This window comes from Artemia sp. Qi Xiang Cuo, chromosome 6 (assembly GCF_049724085.1).
Source record: "Artemia sp. Qi Xiang Cuo chromosome 6, ASM4972408v1, whole genome shotgun sequence".
NCBI classification, from domain to species: domain Eukaryota; kingdom Metazoa; phylum Arthropoda; class Branchiopoda; order Anostraca; family Artemiidae; genus Artemia; species Artemia sp. Qi Xiang Cuo.
Window position 1 is genome coordinate 59,090,041 of NC_142799.1, and position 17,427 is coordinate 59,107,467.

The 17,427-nt window shown below is 37.0% G+C and overlaps 1 protein-coding gene across 3 annotated transcripts in view; it reads left to right on the forward strand.

Moving 5' to 3' along the window:
- Nucleotides 1-983: 983 nt before the first annotated feature.
- LOC148951462 (uncharacterized) overlaps nucleotides 984-17,427 on the forward strand; it is a 59,994-nt gene continuing 43,550 nt past the window's right edge. For all 3 annotated transcript variants that reach the window (XM_089090288.1, XM_089090289.1, XM_089090290.1), the window contains exons 1-2: nucleotides 984-1,115; nucleotides 14,209-14,280. In XM_089090288.1, the coding sequence (XP_088946414.1) occupies nucleotides 14,261-14,280 (20 nt within the window). In that variant the 5' untranslated portion in view covers nucleotides 984-1,115; nucleotides 14,209-14,260. The remainder of the gene's footprint in view (nucleotides 1,116-14,208; nucleotides 14,281-17,427) is intronic.

Below are 17,427 nucleotides of genomic sequence, written 5' to 3' on the forward strand. Positions count from 1 at the left end.
CTCGCAAACTTTTTCTTAACTGTGAAAAAATCCCTCAGCCTTGGCTATTATACTTTTACTGCTCCTACAGTCTTTCTGAATAATACTACCAAGTTAAGTGAAGCAGTCCACCTGATCAACCTTTTCGCTACCCAGCGTCACCTTTTCATCTTCACTTATCCCTAGCTTTGATGACTTAGTCTCTTTAACATTAATTTTTAAACCTATTCTAGCACCCTGAACTCACAAAATCTTTTAAAGTTCATTTATTTTCCTCACACTTTCACCTAAGCCTAAGATACATAAATCATCGGCATAATTTAAGTACAAGAAAGTTTCTCTTCCCATTAGATTCCATGGTCTCCCATTGCCTTTCCCGTGCTCCTTAAGACAAAGTCCATGAAACTGATAATTATAAAGGAGGATAACAGTGGAGTCGTTCTGAAGGGGGGGGGGGCAAGGTAAAAAATTTTAAATAGAAAAAATTTATTTACTAATTTGGATAAAAAACGCTATACCCATTAATTTGGAGAAAAATTATTATATAGCCCATGCCATTGACTCTCCGGATGGAGATCCCTCTTGCCCCCAATAATAATGCTGGATCTACGCCCCTGGTGGATAGAACACAGCCCTTCTTAACTCCTGATTTCATACGAAACCAGCTGCTAATCTCATTTCCCACTTTAAGCGCAGCAGTGTTGTTCTTATACGTAGCAATAATTGCTTTAATGTGCTTGTCTGGTATACCACAAGAGGATAAAAACACTTAAAAAAAATTATTTAATTAATTTTTTTCTTACGGTGTCAATTTCAAGAATTAAATGATGTTCTCTTAAGGAAAAGATACTTTTATTAAAGAAGAATTGATCTGATTGCAATTATCTTACTCTATTTAAACTTCCATTGATGAAGATCGAAAGGAGACGAAAAGAGAAAGAAGAAAACTATGGAAACGACTTGATAATCTTATTCTGTAGCCGTGGGAATAAGAGTCGCCGTTAATCTCATACAAGAAATAAAACTGCCACGTAATTTTGGACCACACAGTTTTGGATCTGAGAATCAGAAAGTGAGGAACCAGGTGATATAAGAACCAGGCCAATAACTATTATTGGCTTCCAGACTTAATCAAGGTAACAGAATGATTGAAATTTAAATAAAAAATAGGTTAGAGTGGAGTTTGGCTCTTAAAGCTCATTTAGGTTAGACTTCTGTTGGATCAATTTCTAGACAGGACTTTTGCTATCTTGGGAAATAGCTAAGTTAGGTGAATAAAACTTACAGTAATTTTTCTAGAGCCTAAACATTGCCCTGTAAAGAGACTTTTTGAAAGAGGCCTGCTTACTGCCACCCCTTCTTCCCCCAAGAGGGCATTGGCCTTTTGGACTGTCCCTTTTTTACTACAGTGTGACACAATCCAAGTGTAGACCCAATCATCTCTCACTAGAGCCAGCCAAGTGGGAATAATTTGTCATCCTTAATCCAATATGTGGTCTCTGTTTTGACAAGCAAGTGAAATGAAAAAAAGTATGTAGGCTATTTAATACTAGTGATTTATAAAATAAAAATCAAGAAATAAAAGTTAAGATTCAGAAGACAATCAGCTTTTTGTTAATATGTGAATAATACTGAAACACTAAAAATATATTTACATTAAAAAGGGATAGCCTAGGCTAATTGGTACCTAGGCTATTTCCAAAAAGAGGTCTTTCTAGATCTATCAATAAACTAATTGTTTTAAGTGAATGATCTTAAGAATAAAAATCAAAAAATAAAACTTTTAGAATCATAAGACTATCAGCTTTTTGTTAATAGCCTATAGATCTGTCATGTAGTCAAATTTTAGGATCCCCTAGAGGGAGAAGGAGTGGATGTAGGTACTTTAAAATACACTCCTGGGACATACTTTAGCCTGCAGACCCATCCCTGAAAGTTTCATTTTCTTAATCTAGGGTAAACAACCAGTATCCAATTGAGTAAAATTGTGTAAAACTAAAACCCTCACATATTGTTACCAAAGAGGAATTGAGAAGGATTGGGTATATTAATGAATAGCTAAAAGTCTAAGCTAGCCTATGCATCAATATGGTTATTATTCAGATTATTTAAGATCAACCACTTGAAACTATTAGTTTATTGACTTACCTGAAGGGACCTCTTTATGGAAATACCAATTATCCTATTTTGATGTAGGCTATATATCCTTTTAGTGTTTCAGTTTTATTCATATATTGACAGATATGACAGGCTGTCATAAATCAGCCTGTCATATATGACAGGATGATTTTCTTCTGATTCTAGGAATGTAACTTTTATTGCTTGATATTTATTCTATATATCACAAATATTTAAATATAATTTTTCTTTTTAATTGCTTTTCAAAACAGAGATCATATTTTCAATTTATGCTGACAAATCATTGGTGAAAATTTGACCTAGAAGGCAGGGTTCTTGTTACTGCCCTCACATTGCTTCATGTTGTAGCAAAAAGAGGTGGTCCAAAAACCCATTGCTATTTTTACAGAATGCCAAAGAAAAGTGGTCTTTCCCAAAAAGAGGTCTTTTACCCTAACCCCTTTCAAAGATAGCCAAAAGTAGCTAAAGTAGAATTTTATTGGAAATATTAGTTGTTCTTCAGAAGGAGTATCCTAATGTTAAAGTAGGCCTAGACCAGCATAAGTACCATTAGTTGGCAAATAGTTTGGTAAATTTTTCTTTATTCATCTTATTGACTAAATTTTCATCAAATCATATTTTTGACTTTACAAATAAAGTGAATATACCACTTAATGCCTTTTTCTATGCTCTTTCCAAATATAATAATCATTTTTGTTGGGAATGAATTTTACCCCTACCCCTGTATATACCAATCACAGTTTATAGAATTAGCAGTATATCCTGAATTGGTATATATAGGGGTGGGGGTATAATTCTTATCCAACAAAAATGATTACTGTATTTGTAAAGAGCATAAAAAAAGGCATCAAGTGGTATATTCACTTTAGTTGTTAGTCAATAATATAATTTGGTAAAAATTTACCAAGGTTTAATGGGAAAATTCTTGACAAGCTACTATTGGCTATCTTAAAAAGGGGCTAGACTATAAAAATTAATCTTTCAGCAATGAATCCAGAGCCAAAAACATGATCTGAGAAGGTTATGCCAAGCTACTATTTTAAGCCTTTTCTGATTTCAAAGTCTTGGAAATCTGCCTAGGCTACTTACAGTTTTAAAAATACAGTATAAGCTTGGAGCCCAGCTGGACACAAGGAAACATATTAAGAAAATATTTCTTACTTCACAATCTGTAGAATAATCATTGTTAATACATCTTGCAAGGGGAGAACCTTTATCTTCACTTATCTTCTTGTTTTTCCAGTTTAGCCAGAGTATATAATTCTAGGTAAAGTTCATTTGCATGACAAATGAACTTTACCCCCATCCCTAAATATATTCAAATCAGGTTAGGGCTATATATTTGCACATCTTGAGGGTTGAGATAAAGTTCATTTGTAGGTAAATTTGCAGGTGGCACTATAATTTAGCTAGGATGAAAGTGAAAATATCAGTTGATGCCTTTTTTTATGTTCTTTCATAATTCAATAATTGCTTCTGTTGCAAGTTTCATCTTGAGCCCTTAAAGGGGCCCCAAAGGTATTTCATTTTTGTAACCAAACAAAGAAGTTATCAATGCTAGTTAAGTTATTGAAAAGTTGATAAACACATATCACTAGTTTTAAAATAAGTTGTTCAAGAGTAATATATTCCAAAAATACTTATTTATAACAATTCAAACCTCATTTATTAGGTAACTCAAATATAAACTGTTTTCCTAATGTTTCAAGTTTTTCAAATGCAGTTGACAAAAATAGCACTGAATTTTACAATTCAAAACTTTGCTGTAAAAAATTCAGGGTATATATTTACACATTAGGGGGATGGGTAAATTCCATGGTTACTTTGCAATGGGTCATATAATTTAGCTGGGATGAAAGTGAAAACATCATTTGATAAATTTTTTAATGCTCTTTCATAATTCATATAAAATACTTCAGGGACCCCTTTAAGGGCTCAAGATGTAATTTGCAACAGAAGCAATTATTGAATTATGAAAGACAAAAAAGGGTATCAAACGACATTTTCACTTTCATCCTAGCTAAATTATAGTGCCACCTACAAATCTAACCCATTTTTAATGCAAATGAATATTATAGGCCTATTTAGATTTGGGATGCAATTCTGGGTATATATTTGAATATTAGGGGGAGGGTATATACTCTGTTAATATTTATGCTCTAAGAAATTCATGGATTTCTTAGAAAAACTGGAAAAAAAAGAAGTGAAGATAAAGGCTTTCTCCCTGCAAAATGTGTTAGCTATGATTATTCTGCATATTATGAAGTAAGTATTTGTTTTCTTAACATGTTTCCTTATGTCCAGCTGGACTCCTAAGCTTATACCAAAAATGCAATTACCTTTAAATTACCTTAAATTGCAGCTTGGAGCAAAATTAAGGATTTTCATCCTTGTAATGCTGCATTGTGACTTCTTTGGGTTGTTTGATAATTTTGGGTTGAGGACTCAGCAGCTTCCCAGTTGTACAGAAACTCTAGCTGTAGCCATTCTTTGTCTAGATTTTTCTTGAATGCACCTGTTGAATCAGCAGCCACTTTATCTTCAAAGAGTTGATTCCACTAGTGCATTACTCATTTACCTTAATTTGCACTTTGGAGCAAAATAAGGTCCATGCTGGATCTGTTCTGGTCCATGTCAATGATGTTAATTTGGAATGTAACTGTGAAATGGGCCCAGTGATGTTGCATTAGTTGGCAGCTGAGAGGGATGGACTGTCCCACTTATATTTCAATGGCTTGTTGTTCCATTCTTTGTCAAGTCTTGACTTGAGGGAAGCACTAGTGGGTGCAGTCACAGTTTTGCCTTAGAGGTTGTTCCAGTTGTTGGAAATGCGCTTGGTAAAAAAGTTTTGGAGTATTCTGGTCTTCACTCTTTGCTTTGCTAGCTTCTGTGAGTGTCCTCTAGTGTTGTGTTGACCTATATAAATTGTGAGGAGGGTGTTTTTTGGTTGACTATTATATTTGTAGGTCAGCATCATATAACATCTGCAACATCTGAAGACCAGTGTTGGTAGTTTTACGTGCTAAAGTCTCTTATCATACGGCATATTTTGCAGACCTGTGATGCATTTGGTGGTATGTCTTTGAATCCTTCAGTTATTCTGGTGTCATGCTTGTAAGAGGGGAGGGCAGGCATATTCCAAAGTCCAAGAATAGCCTAACAATAGCCTTGTAAAGTCTCAGGAAGACAGTATGGGAGCAGCTGGTAATAGTGCATTTCAGCAGGCCTAGTCTCAAATTAGCTTTCAACACAAATTGTTACCAATGCCTTTGGAATTTCAGTTACTCATCAACAAGTTCTCCCAAGTCTCATTCTTCACAACTGGTTTGTAGCTGAATATCAGACTGCAACTTTTGGTCATGCATGGTATACTGGTGGTGAGGATTGTTATTGCCAAAATGGAGGACATTGCATTTATTAATGTTAAACTTTAGCAGCCATTCACTGGTCTACTTCTGAATTCTCTGGAGGTCTGATTGCAGGCTTTGTTGAACAGTTGGTCCAAAAAGCTTGGAGTCATCAGCATAAAGCATGATATTATTTGTGGCTTCCTTTATCATATCACTTATGTAAATGAGGAAGAGGGTGGGGCCTAGGACAGTACCCTGAAGAACTCCACTGACAATGTTGCATGGTTTGGAGAATACTTTATTGCCATTATTGGTAAAAAGTTGGACCTGCTGCTCTTGGTCTGTCAGGAAATTCATCTCCCATTCTACTACATCATTGTGAATGCCAACTACTGATAATTTGGCCCTAAGGTGTCTGTGGGGTACCTTGTCAGACCCTTTGGCAAGGTCAAGCAAAATAAGGTCAACAAGTAATCCTCTCTCCAGAAGGTCAGTGATAATATTGTAGGTTTCAAGTACGTTGGTCTTAACTGACTTTCTGGGAATTAAGCTCTGCTTGTCCAGTGACAGTATACTGTTGGACAGAAGATGTGTTAGAATTTCAGCATTCACAATGCATTCCAGGGTTCTTGCTACGGCTGAGGTTAAGCTGATTGGCTAATAATTTTCTGCATTTGTCTTGAATATTTGCACCTTTCTTGAATATTTGTTTAATGTAAGAGCTCTTTCAACCCAAAGGCGAAGTCTTTGAGTTGAGGGACTTCTGAAATATTTTACATAATGGAGTTCATATCTCATTAGCCAGTTCTTTTAGGAGCCTTGAGTGAATGTTATCCTGCCCTGATGACTTATTAACATCTAGCACTTCAAGTTGCTTTGTGGCAGACCCTGGAGTAATCATGATAGGTGGTATAAGGTTCAGTACACTGTATGCTGGACTGTTGGGGAGAGGGCTGTCAGGTTTATTAGTAAACACTGATGCAAATTGCTTGTTGAGTAATTTAGCAATTTCTTGTAGGTCAATAGTTTTCATGACATCAGATTTCTTCAGTTTCTTTATTAAATGTCCACTATGATCTTTGCTGGATACGTAGTTCCAGAACCTTTTGGGGTTTCTCTTGCTATCATCTGCAAGCTTGGACTCAAAGTTTGAATATGGTTGTTTAGTGAGATATTGTAGTTTATTTCAAGCAATTGCAAACTTTTCATAGTGATAATCTTTCCCCATTTTACATTACTTGCTGCAGTATCAGCTTTTTTGGTTTTGTTCTCTAGATATCTGAAGGGTCATGTGTGGGAGTGTCTTGGGCTTTGGCATGAGTTTGGTAGATGTGTGCTTTTTCTGGAGCATTGTAAGCTCCTCTTGGAATCTGATCCACTGTTGATCTACCTCTCCTTGAAGCCAAGACCCCCAGTCCACGCCACTCAACTCTCCTTTGATTGCTGCATAGTCAGTGTAAGTCTTCTTGATATTATTGTTTTTTATCTTGTGAAAGGCTAAGTTGACTTTGATGGCAAGGTGGTCACTTTTGCTGAAAGGGGGGTGGTAACTTATGTTTTGTTGCTGTTCTTCATTCCTAAAGGAATACCAAATCAAGGAGGGTTGGTCTCTGAAAAATTCAATGACTGGTTGGCTTTTCAACTATCTGAGGTAGGATCAGATCATGAAAGGGTTAGAGAAAGACACTTAGAGAAAGGGTTAGACACTTAGAGAAAGGGTTAGAGGAGCTTATATCCTGCTGGAAAGGGTCAAATAGGAAGCCTTCTCTCCAGTGAAGGGTGGGGAAGTTAAAGTCACCAGCTAACAGCAAATTCCCTTTGAAGCTTTCAGTTGCCTTAAAAAACATACTTGTAATCACTCTTTCCATTTTGAGCTGATCTGGGGCAGAGGGGCTCCTATATATGCAGCCTATTTGAGTTACCATCATGTTGTGATCAGTGAGATCAAGCCATATAGCTTCCATATAATCTGAGTTGCAAGATATACTAACTTGTTGGGCACTGTAGGATGCTTTAACAAGTGTCAATGTACCACATCTACAATTTGGTGACTAAAAATTCAAAATAACAAAAGATCCAGGGAACTTAATATGGGATTCAGCCAACTTAATACTACTAGACTTTGGGCAAACTTTGATGAGAAGAACCAGATCATAATGTTTTGAGTAAACAACAATTTTCAGCTCATTCAGATTGTTAGTAAGCTGGTCAACATTAGTAATAAGAGCAGACAATGTTGGACTTACTCTTTGCAGGTGTTTCTTACTTTGGTGGTTGGTCTGGCAATTGGGCTTGTCCATGTGGTTATCTAGTGAGGCAAAGGTTGTTGCAGCTGTTGATGAATTTGCAGTCCAAAATCTTTCAGAGTTTGTTTCAGATTTGGATAAATCAGCACTAGAAACAGTTGATTGTCTTTCAGTAGATATAACACTAGTATTTACACTATGTGCTCTGTCCAATTTTTGGGGTTCTACATCTGCATTGGGGCAGATGTAGACAGACCATTTTTTTCATGATTTTGAAATTGCGTATGCCAAGGTTTTGTTTGCCTGCATTGGTGCGTTCTTTCAATTTTTTGATGAGCTGCTTATACTTTTCACAGTTCTGATTCAAGTGGTCATGGCAGAACTGGATATCCTCCTTTTTAGTAAACAATACTATCATAATTTAGTTCTTGATTTGGAAGGAGAACACAGTGAACAACAGCAGTGGAGGAGTGTTAGGTGCCATGGTTCTTTCACTCTGCCCATTTAAGCATCAAACATTACTTAAGGGACTGGAAAAATGACTTCTTTCTTGGGTTATTCCTGTTATTTGAGTATCATTTTAAGCCAATTTTTTAACAGCAATTTTCAAAATTTAGGAAATATGTTCACAGATCTTTGAAACATCATTAATTGGGATTGAACAAAATTGTGAAGCTGAAAATACTTTTTTGTGCTTCATTAATGCAGAAGATCTATTTTACAAGGTTTTACTTTTATTTGTAATGGCCCTTGGGAAGCAGTGGAGGTGGGTACTTCAAAATGCTTCCCCAGGACATATCTTAGCATGGAAATCCATTGCTGTAAGTTTTTCATCCATTACAAATTCAGTAAAAACCAGGTATTTTAGTTTCTTTTTTATGCTCTTTCAAAATATAGCCTAGTAGGCTAATCAATTCACTTACAAATACAGTCCCAAATAGAAATGCTCTACAAGATTTTTCCTTAAAATTTTAATTATTTCAGTGCTTTCTTTTATTTTTACAGATTCTTTGGGCTATAGACTTGGCCTATAGTCTTTGGGATCATCAGGGGGAAGAGATTTCAGTAAACCAAAAAATACAGATTGACTTACTTGACTTAATTCTGCTGACTTTGTGCCAGCATTGAGAGAGCAGACATTCCTTTTCCAGTAAACCCAGCCTTGAGCTGATGTGGGTGCATCTTCAGGTCTTATGCCTGCCTCGCTTAGAAAAGGATGTAGACTGTCAGGCCATTATAATGGGAGGGGGGTAAGGGTTGAATTTAGGGGAGGATTTACTTAAGTTGAGAGGTATCAGAATTAAGGGTTTGAATCCCTTGTCCATTTAATGAAGAGTTTTGTTACCTATCTCTTAAAAACTAGTGAGTACAGGCTATGAGGAATATTATTCCTCTGTATTTCAGATTCCCAATTGAGCATTTCCTAGAGGTCATAAGAGATCTTCCTGATATCTTACAATACAAACAAAGAAATCATAATAAACAATAGTTTTATTTTTTACTTACATAAAGTTAACAAATGACAATGTTTGAGAGCAATATAGCAACAGTACATATGAGACGTCCCAAGATGCTTTCCTAAGACTGACTCAATAATTTGCCATATATATATTTTTCACAAATCAACTGGTTCTCTTAGGGCTGCCATAAAGTCCCTAATATTGAGTGAAGGTCACTATTGGTCCCTTAAATTCATAAAGGTACTTAAAGTCTCTTTTCTTGCTTTGGTTTAAAGCTCTGTATCCTGAAGGCTACCTAAACCTACCAAAACCTTTTTTCATTTTTTTTTGTTTCAATTGTAATTCTTGGAACCTGTTTCTGCTTGTCTAAGAAAGACAAAACTTGTTGTTGCATAGGCTACAGCATTACTGTCTGGATAGAGCAGACCAGTTAGTAATGAAGGGAAGTGATCCCCTTTGCCTCTGGAGTCAATAGGCTAGGCGATGGTAGAATTCAGTTGGCTTTGTTAAATACTTGAAAAACTTTTCTGGGTGTCACTGTTACACACAGAGAAAAAAAAAATAAGAGAATGGTTCCAAGCACAAAATACAAAGGAAGCAGCATTAAAACCTGGTTTCTTGTACAATTTTAAGCTTATTTATATCTCTCAAACTATTAGACTACCTCCTAGCACCCTTTTTTATTTGAATACATTTCTGGTAATAGCTGATATATTTTTCTACTATCTTCTTTTCTTTTTTGAAGTTTCAGTTTGAATAAGAATGGGAAAGTGCAAATTCAAAGAGACTTGGTTAGAAGCATAAGATGTGAAGAGACAACAAATGAAAGAGTGGTGTAGAGCTGTTCAGGGAGATCTGTTTTCTTTTCAATATTGTATCTGCATAAGGGCTCCTATGCTTTACTTCAAGCATGCCAGGACTGCTGAACATAAGAAGAATGTTACCATAAACCTAATGCCAAATCAGCTTTGTCTCTCAGCAGTATCTTCTGTGGCGAGTGGCAAACCATCAAAACTGCTCATGCACTTAGGTCCTTATCTAGTTTAGGATAAAAAAAAAACAATTGCAGAAATTATGTTGGCTCTGTAGATGATTGAGTCTGACTAATCTGGGAAATCTGCAGACTTATTTGGAAAAATGTTTAGAGATACAGCCGTAAAAAACTTTTTCTTTGGGCAAACTAAGTTTGCTTATTTATTAATCAAAATGGGAACCTATTTTCAGAAGATGACCCTTGATTAAGTCTGCATTAGTTATTATGTTGTCAAGTTTGAGGAAGCCACAAACTCAGAAAGTAAGAAAGAGTTTCAAATGAAGACCCAAATCTGGTCTGAAAAGATGATTTGAGTGGTAGAAAGACATCTGAAAACTTTATTTACTGGTCATGCCACAGATGAAGTCAGAACAATCTATGAGAGCGGTTTATCTATCTCTAAACTACTAGCATTAATTTGTGACAGTATGAACATGAACAAAAACTTTCTGACTGATTGACAGTGAAAAAAGGGAATTGATAAGTAGTGAAGGTCTCCTTGGTATTGGTACCTGCAAGATCCATTTCGTACCCAATGCTTTTTGAAGGGTTTGCAGGAAATCAGCAAGAATTGTCGTGATCTGATCATCAAAGGGTAGTACTTTTTTAGTGGCTGGCCAGCTAGACAAGAAGACTATGGGAAGATACAAGAGAAAACTGGTGTTTCAAAGTCCCACTTTCACCCACCAATTGGTTAACAATAGGACCTGCTGCTTTGAGGCTAAGGGGACAGATGCCAGCTCTGTTGAATACTTTGTTGTCTAAATTCCAAAGAAAAACCCTAATCTTATCAAATCAAATGCATACAAAGAGATCATCCAGCTGATATTAACTGACCATGAAAGCAGAGTGTCAGTTTGTTGTTGATATTTTGAATCTCCTCACACATTTCACAGAAAAGTTTCAACAGGAAGAGCCTATTGTGCATGAACTCTATATAAAGCTGAATATGCTGGTCTTGACAATGACTGGACAAGTCTTAAAACCCAAAGCAACCAAGGAGGTTAGGAATGAAGTAATGCTTCACCCATTTAAAGATGAAAAGAATTTTCTGCCACTGCTACAGACAGTTGTGAGTGACAAGATTGTCAATTGTCTCTAGTCAGTAGACAAGCTTCCAAAATGCTCATTCATTCAGCATGTTCAGAAACATTATTTTGCTGCTGCTAGATATGTCCTTGATCAAATACTTAGTGGAGATTTTTGAAGTTGTTGGAAGTGTTAACTTTTCTGCATCCCAATGAAGTTTCAATGCCAGTTTTTGCTCAGAGTTTATTACATGCTGCCAGGAAGTTACCCATTGTGACACAAAAGGACATGCAAGTTGACAGGGTTAAGGTAGTCCAGTTTAAGGAGAAAGGATTGACAGCAAGTGGAACAATGGGATTCAGGGAGGAAATATTAAAATATATCTGAAGTTGTAAAAAATGCATCGACCATTACATGGAGGTCTGTCAGAATGGAGCAGGGCTTCTCCCTTTTCCGGGCGGGTTCTCAGCAAAGGAAGAGCTTTGGTGAATGAGCAAACTTTGAATGCAAAACTATTTGTGATAGATGGGTCGGGCAGATTTGGAGGACATGTGCAATATGCTGGTGTCACCAAAGACTTGGAACCAAAGATCAAACAACTATGTCGTTCAAGGCCGTACCCAGAGGGGGGGGTTTGACACCCCCCCCCCACGAAATGTTTGTTTAACTCGTAAAAACGCAACAAAAATGGATTAAAACATTTTTTGTATGTGTTTTTTGAGTTTTTTTGCGTAAACCCTCCCCTCCCCCCAAAAAAATCTTTGAGTAAAACCCCGTCCCCAAAAAAAAATCCTGGGTATGGTCTTGATGTCTGTAGCTGTAAAAGGACCATACAGTCCGTTTGGAGAGGCCTGTAAGTTATGTTATGAAATTCGTCTATTGTTTACATGTAGTATTCTTTATTGGAAAGTATGCACATTTTTTTTTGGGGGGGGGGGGCTGCTCTTGGGATAGATTTTCATGAGTAGATTGTTTCATGGGGAGGGAAATTTCTGGAGTGTGAATATTCTAGGGGAAACGTTACACTGGGGACAAGGCCATACCCAGGAATTTTTTTCTTTGTTTTCTGGGAAATAATTTTCGTGGAAGGGGGCTTTTCTGGAGTGATCGAGAAACCGATTAGAGATTAAAGTGTTATTCAAATGAAAGGATACAAAGGAGAATTTTTTTGGCTGAAAGAAAGTGCTAACAGCTTTAGCGTAAAGAGCAAGGCATTAAGGAAGAGGCCTTCAAATATGGAATAAATCTGCCAAAATTAATATGCAATTTTTTTTTTAATGTTCCATGTACGATGAGCCAAATTCAAGCCTGTATTAGTTGAAAAACGTTCATTAAGGAAGAGGCCTTCATATATGGAATAAATCTGCCAAAATTAATATGCAATTTTTTTTTTTAATGTTCCATGTACGATGAGCCAAATTCAAGCCTGTATTAGTTGAAAAACGTTCAGAAACTAAATTAAAAAAAAAAAATTTTTTTACTGAAAGTAAGGAGCGACATTAAAACTTAAAACGAACAGAAATTATTCCGGATATGAAAGGGACTGCCCCATCCTCAACACCTTGCTCCTTACGCTTAAGTTTTTATTGTTTTAAAAAGTAGAGTTGCTACACGGAGTCGAAATTTAGCGTAAAGAGATAGGTGTTGAGGAGGGGACAACCCCTTTCATATACAGAATAATTTCTGTTCGTTTTAAGTTATAATGTCACTCCTTACTTTCAGTTAAAAAAACTTTTTAAACAAATTTAATTCTATAGATTAAAACTTAACTTACTCATTCGGGTTGGGAGGAGAGTAGTAAAATTTGTCCATGTTCTTCTTGTGCCTGTCATTCCATGATATTACACTGGCTTTTCGGTGCAAAAGTACCATAATTATGTATTTAGGTCATTGGAAGAAAATTCCTTTTTGTGTACAATTGTTGGTTTCTTTGAAAACACTCGAATTTATAAATCAAAACAAAAACGGATATACGCTTAACTTTTTTCCGTAATGACGGGTTGTAACTTACCTTCAATATTTATTTGCATTTCCACTTACCCATATTTTTTTTTTTTTTTAAATTAGCTTGAAAAGCCTAAGTTATTTTTGTATAAATTTTCCTTAATGACGTCTTTCACCAAGAAGGCAGATGAAAGGGGGGGATGTTGTTACTACACTTGGATTGCGTCATGCAGTAGTAAAAAAGGGGCGGTCCAAAACCCGTCTCTGTTTTTCCGGAATGCCGAGGAAAAGTGGTACTTTCCAAAAAGAGGTCTTTTACCCTTGGTCCCTGGTTCAATTAGGTTTAGCCTATTTAAGCAACCAACAACACACCAATTATTGCCTGGATTCAAAGGGGTGGAAAGAAATAAGGCTAACGTTCATTTTCCTTTTTTCTTGACAAACTGGATGATTTTGTTTGCACATTATTTACCTCCCATCTCAAAAATGAAAACCAAACCTACGCTCCTGTTCCCATCAACTATGAAATTCGTACCAAATAACAGTCTTGGACATCATGAAGTAATGGAATGCATAGCGTAAAACTGTATTTTAGCAAGCTAGGACATCTTTTACATAAGAAGGATGATATATTTCCAAAGATGGCTGTTTTCTGGCCATCAGTCACGCCAAACCCGTCCCCGAATGGGGGGGGGTGCAAGGAGGTCACAAGGAAGGATTTAATGGAGATTGGAACTTCTTGACATGGGACAAAGCTTGAAGCTTTGAAAAGAGTGGGATGGAAGGGGAACTCGCTTTGCTATGTTGGCCTCAAGCAGCTTGGTGCTGCAGTGTACCAAAGCCTCTACTAACATAATCTCTTATGAAAGGGAAAATCCTTTTTTTTTTAGGTTTCATTGAAATCTTTCATTTATTTTCATTCAAGTTCTAGGAGTAACATTATTGTCTTCCCATTGAAGTACTTAACAAACATTTTCATCACTTTCTGTACCATCAATAGACCAAATTCATTGTTTTTTTTTTTTCAGACCAAAACGAGATCGCACAAGATGGCTCACAAGATGGAAGAGAAAGATCCAGATGAGCCTAAAAAAAACTCTGTAAGTGTTGCCATTTTTCGACTGGTGGTTTCTTCTGTTTTTCTGTTTTTTTCTTTTATTTCTTTTTTTTTTTTTTTTTTTTTTTTTTTTGAGTTGCATTGTCTGTTAGTGACAAGAAGTGAGTAAAAAAGGTTGGATTGTTGAGAGCATCAGCGGAATTTGTGAGGAGGAGAGGGTGGTTTGAAAACACTGCTAATTGTCGTTGCTTCAGCATATTCAATACTATGGATTTTTATTGAACCCTGTGAATCGTCAAAATAACGATTTAACAGCAAACACTGAAACTGGAATAGCCTATTCTCTTGAATAGATATGCAAACGCCTCCAGATGGGCGTCCGCTTGTTGGCGTAGCTGAAGAGATAAAACACTTAAACTGATGCGACAGGCTCGAAGGAAGAGTAGTAGAGTGGTCCAAAAGGTGATGCTTTTGCAGACACAAAATATCCAGGTTGCGCAGCATAGACTGCAATACATCTCGTTTATCACCAAATCCATTCAGATTCAGAGATATAATCTTTACACAAATCATTTGTTTTTATTATATGCAACTTTTTTGGTCAACCGTCTTAAAAACGTAACAAAAATGGATATGTACAAATTTTTTATGCGTTTTTTGAGGTTTTTTGTATACCCCCCCCCCCCCAAAAAAAAAATATTTCAGTAAAACCCTCTCTGAAAAAAGTCCTGGGTACGGCCTTGCCCCCAGTGTAACATTTACCATAGAATATTCACCCTCCAGAAATTTCCCTCCCCATGGAACATTCTATTAATAGAAATATATCCCAAGAACAACCCCCCCCCCAAAAAAAATAATGTGCGTACTTCCAAATAACAAATACTACATGTGAACAATAGACGAATTTCATAACTTGCAGGCCTCTCCCCAAGGACTCTGGGGGGTCATTTTACAGCTAAAGACATCAAGGCCGTACCCAGGATTTTTTTCGGAGGGAGTTTTACTCCCAAGATTTTTTTTTTGGGGGGGGGGTACACAAAAAACCTCAAAAAAAGCATACAAAATTTGTTTAATCCATTTTTGTTACGTTTTTACGAGTCAAACAAACTTTTCGGGGAGGGGGGGGTCTTCAGTTAGTATTGAGCTGGCTAGCTCCTTACTTACAGTTCGTCAACACAAACTGTTTGATAAGACTGGTTGCATAGGCAATATCTAAATTCTATACATGTCACCAATAAAATGTTAGGTTGGATCTCCGAGTTTTTCTTGAACTTTATTGGTCATTTTAGGATTAATATAAAAAAATATATTAATGATAGCAAAACCATATCCAGGAAGTGGGATTAGGGGATTGAGTCCCCACCCCACCCCTCTCCCCCGCCCAAAAAAATATGTTTCTCCAGCACAAAAAGACATATTAAAGATGCATAAATGCACTTTTGATATGTTTTTACGGTTTCTTATTGCCACCTCCCCCCCAACAGAATCCTGAATACAGCCTTGAATGGTAGTAAAACTAAAATAAACAAACTCGAGCCCGTCCTTCTCCGTCACAGATCTTGACTATGCTGACAATGTGGAAATGCTTGCTGAATCTGATGCAGAAGCCCATGCTATGATAAATGACGTTGCAGTCAAGGCACTCTCGACTGGTCTCCAAATAAGCCAACTAAAAACAAAATCTATGCGAACAGATGGGTTGGGTGAAACCTCTGTGACCCTAAATGGTAATCAGATAGGACGTCCAATTGTTCAAATACCTCGGATCGACGAATCTTCAGAAGAAATCCAGAGCCACATATCGTCAGCCTGGAGTGTCTTCCTTCAACTACGGAAGTATCTCTAGAAGTGGAGCGAAATATCGCCATGCACAAAGCTCCGAGTGTATGAAGCTATGGTTCTCTCTGTCCACCTCTATGGATGTGAAACGTGGTCACTTAAAGCAGCTGAAGCGTTGAACTTGAATATATTCAACCACAAATGACTGCGCTATATCCTGGGTATCCGCCTCTCAGACAGAATCTCGAATGAACAAGTAAGGAGAAGATGTGGGGATCACCCACTTGTCTCTGATATTGTTAAGCACAGAAGACTGAGATGGTTTGGCCACACAATGCGCAGACCAGATGACCATATAAGCAATAAATGTCTCAAATGTCTACCACTACCGGAATGGAAGAAGATGGCAGGAGGCCAAAAGAAGACGTGGCTAGCAACAGTAGAAAAGTCTGATCTGGAGCCAATCACAGGATTCTAAAATACGGCCGTCGCTGGGATCGCCAGTGGCTGGAAATGGTGGAACCTGCCACCCCCGAGCGAAACCTACGGAAGGAGACATTTCGTCATCTGCTGGGTGCCATGATGAGCCTGGATGCGGCTTGAACATACAACAAGTACAAGTAAGAGCCACACAAGACATTAGGAACAGACCATCAGGTTTAGGAAGGGGAGGCCTGGAACAGTCAAAATAAAGGAGAAGGCCGAAATCATCTAGGCTAACAAGAAATCAACCATTTTGTGAAAATTTTACACCTTTTGTTTCCTTTTACAAAGAGAAAAGTAAACTCTGGCCTTAAAAATACTGCCGCTAAATGAGCGCCTTTAATAAACAGTTGCATCATTCAATCTGGAAAATCCTAAATGAATCATCATATTTTGCAAGAGGCAAGCATGAGCTGCCGAGCTTAAATTTTTTGAAGAACAACGAAAAATTCTTCAGTGTAAGCGCCTTGGCAAATTGGCTTATAATGTATAAACATGTGTCCACATGTATACAGAAAAAACCCTCGAGTTTGTTTATTTTAGTTTTACTACCATTCAAGGCTGTATTCAGGATTCTGTTGGGGGGGAGGTGGCAATAAGAAACCGTAAAAACATATCAAAAGTGTATTTATGCATCTTTAATATGTCTTTTTGTGCTGCAGAAACATATTTTTTTGGGCGGGGGAGAGGGGTGGGGTGGGGACTCAATCCCCTAATCCCGCTTCCTGGATATGGTTTTGCTATCATTAATATATTTTTTTATGTTAATCCTAAAATGACCAATAAAGTTCAAGAAAAACTCGGAGATCCAACCTAACATTTTATTGGTGACAAATGTATAGAATTTAGATATTGCCTATGCAACCAGTCTTATCAAACAGTTTGTGGTGACGAACTGTAAGTAAGGAGCTAGCCAGCTCAATACTAA